At 36.0% G+C, this 8,466-nt stretch overlaps 1 protein-coding gene across 2 annotated transcripts; it reads left to right on the top strand.

The window, feature by feature from the left end:
- The first annotated feature begins 3,564 nt into the window (after positions 1 to 3,564).
- LOC137736245 (putative clathrin assembly protein At5g35200) lies at positions 3,565 to 8,182 on the top strand. 2 transcript variants are annotated; one of them, XM_068475558.2, is made up of 16 exons: positions 3,565 to 3,765; positions 4,247 to 4,358; positions 4,445 to 4,514; positions 4,627 to 4,724; positions 4,903 to 5,044; positions 5,118 to 5,218; positions 5,460 to 5,543; positions 5,679 to 5,729; positions 5,815 to 5,880; positions 5,969 to 6,034; positions 6,127 to 6,207; positions 6,300 to 6,377; positions 6,658 to 6,804; positions 6,901 to 6,976; positions 7,167 to 7,279; positions 7,403 to 8,182. In XM_068475558.2, the coding sequence occupies exons 2-16, from the start codon at positions 4,263 to 4,265 to the stop codon at positions 7,766 to 7,768; spliced, it is 1,635 nt and encodes a 544-aa protein (XP_068331659.1). In that variant the 5' UTR covers positions 3,565 to 3,765; positions 4,247 to 4,262; the 3' UTR covers positions 7,769 to 8,182. The 2 variants fall into 2 exon arrangements, with proteins under 2 accessions (XP_068331659.1, XP_068331654.1); XM_068475553.2 differs by having other exon boundaries at positions 3,566 to 3,765; positions 4,231 to 4,358.
- The last annotated feature ends 284 nt before the right edge of the window (positions 8,183 to 8,466 follow it).

The raw sequence follows: 8,466 nt of genomic DNA, 5'->3' as shown, positions 1-8,466 counted from the left end.
GATATTCTAAAATAAAAAAGTGACATTCGAAGTTAAATATAAATAAGATATACATTATTTCGAGTTGACCGGCGCCTCCAAAAAAAATCTACATTGAACGATACAGGAGGTCCCTCATAACCTCCAGATTAGTGAATTTAGTGTGGGTCCCAGAATTAAGCTGGAATTTCCAGAACGTGGTTTAAAAAACTTAATTAAAAAATGAAAATGGTATTGTTTTCTTATTGTTAATTTGGAGGGTGCGATCGTCTTTTTAGTAAGTAGCTTAGGAAATTAGGATATGTGCCGACAATGCATTTAGAATGTAAATTATAAACCCTAACAATTTGGAGAACATAAATTAACACAAAAATGCAATGTGTAGTTCTTTTGGGGAATTGAGGATGTGTTATGGATTTGTCTCGTTCATTGTTTATGAGTTGTCTATTCTAATGATAAACTTTTATGCAAAGCATTTGGATCACACGTAATGTCTGATTGCTCTCACAAAACACAATTTCCTGTATATTAGTATCTCAACCGACTTAATTAATCTTTCGTAGTGTTTGAATTGTTCTGATCAATTACTCGTACCAACGTTTTTTCTCTTGTACGACATTGTAATTCTACACTAAAGAATTTTTAGCTTATCTAAAATTTACTCCATTACATCACAAGCAAAGAGAGTAATGCTTACCATGTTATGTAGGTTGTTGTTTTCAAATGTCACATCCGTACCAAGGGCTTAATTTATGTTTTGTTTGGCTAAAAATGTTGGCGAGCAAATAAACCATAGAAAACTGGCTTGACTTATCAGCTTTGCTTTCGGAATATTTATCTTACTTTGAATGCTTATATATAAATATTTTTCTATTTATATCCTAGCTATTTTTTTAGATGGTTGAATGACTTTTTTTTCCTTTTTTTAATTAAGAAGACCAGTTCGTGGCTTGACCATGACAGTTCATCTATCTAAAAAATTGTTTGACTTTTTGCGTTTGAATAAATCACTATCATTTTTGAAAAAGATTATATCCTAATTTTTGAAATACTCGATGGGTTAGTCAAATTTTTGTAGTCCATGATTGGAATTATGATAAAGAAATAAAGAGGAGTGGAGTTCCAACCATTTGGCAGCCTGTTTATTTAGTCTGTACTAATACATTTTGCAGCACAAGTGTCCTAAACTGACAAGACGACAACAATTAAGTTTTATTCCATTAAAAGGGGTTGAATATATGAATTTTAAAACGTCATTACGCTCAATTTTACATTACGTTTTCTATTATATTTTGAAGAGAAAAATAACGATGCCAATAATTGTTGGAATTTGATAAAATTTAATATTTGCATGTGATATGGTTGACCGTTGAAGATGATTGCTAACTATTTTTTGAGTTAAATTAATCCATTAAATAATAATTTTGGTGAAAATTTTAAATTATATTATTTGCTAATAATGGAAGGGCCAGTATTGAGTAGAATAGAAGCACAATTGATATTCGAATTAGCTGGCGCTAATTGTTTTTCTTGTTTCTAAGCAACTTCTGTTTCTTGTTCTTGGACCATGGTTTTTCACATGGTATGGATTGAATTGGACTCTAGATTAGTCCTAAAGTGACTTCTAAAATATTGATCCGTTACTGATGTTCTTGCATTTCTTAAAACAACCTCATTTGTATCGTTTATTAGCTCTCGCCCCACTTCAAAATTGTCACATCCTGGCTCGAATCTTCACCACATCCTGGGTTCGACTCCACCATGGTACGATATTGTCTACTTTGGGCCCCGACCACGTCCTCACGGTTTTGTTTCTGGAAACTCACACGAGAACTTCCCAGTGGGTCACCCATCATGGGATTGCTCTCACGCGCTACTCGTTTAACTTCGGAGTTCTGATGGAACCCAAAGCCAGTGAGCTCACAAAAAGCCTCGTGCTAGGTAGAGATGGAAATATACATATAAAGCTTACAGGATTCACGGCCCCCGCCCTCACCACATCTCGGGCTCGACTCCACCGTAGCATGATATTGTTCGCTTTGGGCCCCGACCACACCCTCACGGTTTTGTTTATGGGAACTCACACGAGAACTTCTCAGCGGGTCACCCATTGTGGGATTGCTCTTGCGCACTACTCGCTTAACTTCGGAGTTCTAATGAAACCCGAAGCCAGTGAGCTCCCAAAAAGTCTCGTGCTAGGTAGAGATGAGAATATCCATTTAAGATTTACATGATCCACTCCCTTGAACGATGTAGAATGTTACAAAAATGACATCGTACAAATTTGGCTGATTCATGCCTTGTTGCTATGGAGTTCAAAGTTTTACTTCATGCAAAGCAGAGTAATTTATAATATCATTTTGAAAATAAAAAATCTTTATATATAAATGGGCAAAAAAAGTAACTTTCATATTAGATCAAATTGGATTTGCTACTCAATTATGATTTGATTAATCATGAATTGTTTGATTAATTAAGACGTACTCAAGGAATGTCCAATTAACTTAAACTTTTCCTAAATGATTCTTTTTCTTCTTCTTTTTCACTCGATACAAATGTAATGTGAAAACGTTTTATCAATCTTTATTCATCTAATAAAAAAATCACCTTTTTCATCTCCAAATGAAATTCACTATATTCAAGATAAAGAATAATACAACAATGACAACAGCAACAAATTTTTCTCATATCTTCCTTTACTTTTTTTATCCCATTAGTTACAAGTACTTCGTATATTTTTTTAAAATCTCTTCAAAATAAGAATAATAACTAGTTATCTTCGTATATTTTCTTAAAATCTCTTCAAAATAAGAATAATAACTAGTTATTTTTTGTGTCTTTCTCCTTTGCGAATTTCTTCGTTTTACAGCTAATTATTTTTTGTGCAGATTATTGTTAAAAAATAAAAATAAAAAAATAACTCGTCAGATTGTGCAGTTCTTATTTTTACTTAGTCAGAAAAGGTTTATGGTTCAACTTTTAAAAATACACTATAATATTTATGTGTTAATGAGATCATGTTCAGGGCATTTTGAATTTAATTTAAAAGAGTAATGTTAGATAGACCAATTCTTTAAACAACATTTTGCAAATTATGTGATGTGACAACAATAAGAAATAAACACATTAATTAACATTTAAGTAATAATTCATTGTCGACGATCATGTTGTATAATTTACAAAATATAATTTAAATGAATAGTCTCTCTAGTATTATTCACTTTATAAATATCATATCATTTGTGAAAAAATAAAAAGAAAAGAACATGAGATTTAAAGGTGGAGGGAAGTAGTCACCCAGTATTATGGTCTGGTGGTATTCCTCTTCACTTAAAAATGAGAGGTTTTAGATTCGAATCTCATGGATGACGAATGCGATACCAATTAAGCTGTACATTGTGTGGTTTAGCCGAACTTCCCATTCCCTTAGTATAAAAAAATATGGATGCACTCAAAAAAAAAAAAAAAAAAAAAAAAAGAAAAAAGATGGAGGGCAGTATAAAAGCACGGAAGGAGGCATCGTAGAGAATTATTACCCCATCTCAGACAGCCGTATCTTCTGTTCTTCTATCAGACGGAAAACTTCAGTTAAACTAATTAAATAATTAAACACAAAGAATTTTTAAATTTTAAATAAAAAAGAAAGTAATGGTCGAAGACGCCGACGGGCCAACCAAACCCGAACTCATCCTTCTGGTCGACTTTTCTTCTTCTTCTTCTGCTCTCTCTCAGAACCTCTCTCTCTCTCTCTCTCTCTCTCTCTCTCTCTCATCAACTGGTTTTCAGGTAAGTCATGTCCTCCGATCTCGCTTTCTCTTCCAGCTTTCCCACTCCTCTGCCATTTTTCGTTTATTTCTGAGCTGCCACTACTGATTTCTGCAGCTGGGAGATTTGACTTTTTGTGTTTGGTGTTTTGGATTGCGAATTTTTTATTGGAATTCAGTCAGTGATAAGTGTTTTATGCTGAACTATTCAACTTTTTAGTGTATCATGTGGTTATCTGTTCACTTTTTAGCTAATTGGATCTGAATTATGAAGTTGGAATTTGGAAATTGGAAATTTAGGGTTTTGTGTAGCTTGTTGGAGTTTTCTGTCAGCTTGTATTTGAAATTATCGTAAATTTGATTTTTGGAGTGGTGGGTAAGCTGAATACTATACTTTGGTTTAGTATTTTGGATAATTTCTTCTTATTTATTGGTTGTGATTTGTGGAATGGAGAAAAGATTGAGTTTTTTTTGGGTTCCGTTGAAGATTGGATTTTCTGTAGATAAAGGAGAGGGAGAATGTCAGGAGGTACACAGAAGAGCATCAGGAAAGCTCTTGGAGCCCTCAAGGACACCACCACAGTTTCGTTGGCTAAAGTCAATAGTGATTACAAGGTATTATGGTTTGTTTGTGGTTGTTTTCGATGGTTCTCGCTGTTATGATGTATCCGATTTTGATGATTGGGGATTGATTCTTGCAGGAGTTGGACATTGCCATAGTCAAAGCTACGAATCACGTTGAGCGTCCAGCTAAGGAAAAATACATTAGAGGTAGATTCTCTCTGTGAAGATGAGCTGCATGTTGTACTTTTCATGATTTGTATCTGGAAGAAAGAGTTGGTAAATCATGACTGATACGGTTTATGTTTGTATGCTTGTGAAGCCATTTTTGCTGCTGTTTCTGCTACAAGACCTCGTGCTGATGTCGCATATTGCATCCACGCTCTTGCAAGGAGATTAGCAAAGACACATAACTGGGCGGTATGTGCATTTACTCATCTGATAAACATACAAGAATTCATCCATAGCCAGGAACTTTTTGTTTCTATATCTATAAGAGCAATAGTCCTCATCTTCATTATCAATCTTAGACAAATATAGCAAGTTGCATTTTTTTCTTGCTTGAAATTTCACAAACTGATTATTGGTTGGTGTTTAGGTTGCATTGAAAACTTTAGTTGTTATTCATCGTGCTTTGAGGGAAGTGGACCCCACATTTCACGAAGAACTCATGAATTATGGTAGAAGTCGAAGCCATATGCTTAACTTAGCTCATTTCAAAGACGATTCCAGTCCAAATGGTATCTCCATATCTCCCTGTCTCTCTTTCTCATACTATTTATTTATTCAAAAACTGACCTTTTCACTGCCCAGCATGGGATTATTCTACCTGGATCCGTACTTATGCCTTGTTCTTGGAGGAGAGACTGGAATGCTTTCGTGTGTTGAAATATGACGTTGAGATGGATCGCCCAGTAAGAAGTTTATTTTCTTTGTCATCTTTGTTTTGGCTTATTCTTCCATTTCAGTTACATAATTTTGTCAATATGGCACATTGACATTTCAAAACCGTTTAATTTATCAGAATCTCATTTACCTGCAATTGCTTTTAATTTTTCCCTTGAAGCTTTATTGCTATTTTTTTATTCACACATTCAAGTCACATTCTTATCCCTAAGCTTTGTTTGCAACTTAATAGTTTACATTATGGTGCAGAGGACCAAAGATCTGGATACTGCCGAATTGCTTGAGCATTTGCCTGCCCTACAACAGCTTCTCTTTCGTGTACTTGGTTGCCAGGCAAGTCTCATATACCACCACTTCAAAATCAATGGGTTTATCGTATGGGGCCACTAATGCTTAAACACGAATATGGGTTCAATCATGTGTCAGTTATTGAAATATTGTTGACAGAACCAATTTTAAATTTTGCAGCCGCAAGGGGCAGCAGTCCAGAATTTTGTGGTTCAGTTAGCACTTTCAATGGTAGGTGACCCTTGCAATAAATTCTAGCTGAACGACTAGCCAATATGATTTCTTTTCCTCTGATTGTCTTCTGTCATTAAATTAGGTTGCTTCTGAAAGCATCAAGATTTATCAAGCTATAAGTGATGGAACAGTCAATTTGGTTGACAAGGTAGGATTTGATCTTTTGCTATGTTGGAATATACCATTTGAAGGTTGCACTATAAGCTAATTATGTATGATGATGATTAATTTCACAGTTCTTTGAGATGCAACGCCATGACGCTATGAGGGCCCTGGATATATATCGGAGGGCAGGGCAGCAGGTAATTTTTCTGCGAATATCTCTGTTCTAATTGATGGAGACTGGGGAGTTATATTATGCATCAACATTTAAATTTTCATCTACATGTTTCAGGCAGAGAGACTGTCAGAGTTTTATGAAGTATGTAAAAGTCTTGATATTGGGCGCGGAGAAAGGTTTATTAAGATTGAGCAGGTGACTTTGTACTAGCATTTCCTTTTACTACACATTGCATTCCTTGGACAATTTATAATTTTCTCAACTTGATTTCATTTTGGGTGATGTAGCCTCCTGCATCGTTTTTACAAGCCATGGAAGAGTATGTGAAAGAAGCTCCCCGGATCTCAACAGTTCGCAAGGATCAGGTATGAAAGTGCTGCCTCTTTAGTTCAGTTATTTTGGAAGAGATTTGCAATGTTATTCCTGATTAGGAAAGCGAATAGTGGATCATCAGATGTCCTTATTAGCAAAAGCTATGGTAACCTGTTTGACATACCTAAGTGGTTCAACCATGAAAAAATCGGATCCAAGTTTGGCTTTTTGAATCTGTTGTTGTACTTGTGAAAATACTTAAATAAACCTTTGTCAACTCTCTACCTGCTGATTGAAAATGACGTATTGGCTACTCAATTTTTAATCTGGCAGGTGGTTGCCCCCAAAGAAATCTTGGCTATAGAGTACAAAAAGGCCCCAGAGGAGGAGGCGCGTCCACCTTCACCACCTCCACCTGAACCAGTGAAAGTTGAACCAGTGAAAGTGGAAGCGCCTGTAGCTGAACAGCCTGATTTGCTGGTAGTTCACCATAACCCTTCTTGAGTTATTCTCTCTTGAATATTGGCATATGTAGTCCCTCTGAAGTTTAATTAAGTATGCTTCCTTTGTTGCTAGGGTTTGAATGATCCTGTTCCAAATACCAAAGAGTTAGATGACAAGAATGCACTGGCCTTAGCGATTGTTCCAGTTTGTAAGGCTCTCTCTCAAAAATGATCTATAGGTCATAATTGTCATCAGAATGTTGAGGTTTAAACTTACGATACAGTCAGTTTGTTTTTTCTATGAAACATGCACAAAACTCGTTATCTTCTTCTTTGGTTAAGAAGAAAACACACTAAATAAGTTTGATGTTCAAAAATGCTATATTGTGGTTCTTGCAGCAGACCAACCAACTTCCACGGCTCCAACTCTAGCAAATGGAGCTACAGGTTGGGAATTGGCACTTGTTACAGCACCAAGCTCAAATGAGAGTGCTGTGGCTTCTAGCAAACTGGTACGCTTCTTCTACCAATTTCCCGTATGTTAATGTTTACATGTATGACAATTATTTAGTCAGTACACTTCCTTTCTCTTTCCTTTTTCTCCCTTAATGATGCCATTCAAATGTTGAGTGAAGGCGGGAGGGTTAGACTTGCTTACACTAGACAGCCTATATGACGATGCAATCAGACGAAGCAATCAGAATGTGAGCCACAACCCATGGGAGCCTGCTCCAATGACTGGTGCCATGATGCAACAACCAGTTCATGACCCCTTTTATGCATCCAACAGAATGGCTGCACCGCATTCTGTGCAGATGGCAGCAATGGAAAACCAGCAGCAGGCCTTCATGTTGCAGCAACAGCAACAGCAGATGATGATGATGGGCCAACAACAGCAGATGTCTTCGAATCCTTTCGGAACTCCTCATGGAGCCCCCACCCACCCCTATGGCCCCGGCGTCCCTGTCCAAGCATACAACCCATATACAGGCCTTTTATAAACGAACCATCCAAGCAACAGATTTTTATCAAGAATTACAGCCGGAGAAAGAAAGGGACATGAACAAATAGTCAGTTTTAGATGTCGAGGCAGCCGAACTGCGGAGGGAGAGACGTTTACCATGTGTTTTGTATGTGCAGTAGTTGTTAGCTAGGATTAAGATTCTTTGCTAAATAAACAGTCAGAGGGAGGAGTTTGAGCTACTTGGTGATTCGCGTTGAAGATCGAAAATAATGTTATTCAGATGGACTGCAGTAAATTCTTTTGACATGCTCTGCTGTTGTTGACAAACTCAAGCAGGAGATGCTTGTGTTTCTGTTTTTCCTGTTCTTGCCTCCCTCTGTAAAGTGATAGAAATGAATTATTTGTAAAATTTGTGATCGTTGACAAATATGTAACAAGGATTTACGTGAAATTTGATTTGTGGGTATAATTTGGCTATTTTTATTAATTATTATTCATTTGGACAACATTTTTATTCCTCCTTGTTTACTATTATGCTAAAATGGCTTTTATTATGGTATAATTACTTGTTTGGATTGTTTAGTTCACTAAACCGACTTTAAAATGTGTTGTAAGTTGCAACTCAGCTTTAGTGAAAGTTTCACGAAAATACTGATATATAATGAATTTTGAGACCGATTAAAAACTGCGGGTTATTATTCGTAATTCTTGTAAAAAATATGTGATTTTTAGTTT

Source organism: Pyrus communis, chromosome 15 (assembly GCF_041283825.1).
Source record: "Pyrus communis isolate YQ-2024b chromosome 15, ASM4128382v1, whole genome shotgun sequence".
Taxonomy (NCBI): Eukaryota; Viridiplantae; Streptophyta; class Magnoliopsida; order Rosales; family Rosaceae; genus Pyrus; species Pyrus communis.
Note: the sequence above shows the minus strand (reverse complement) of the source record. Positions and strands in the feature narration are given on the sequence as shown.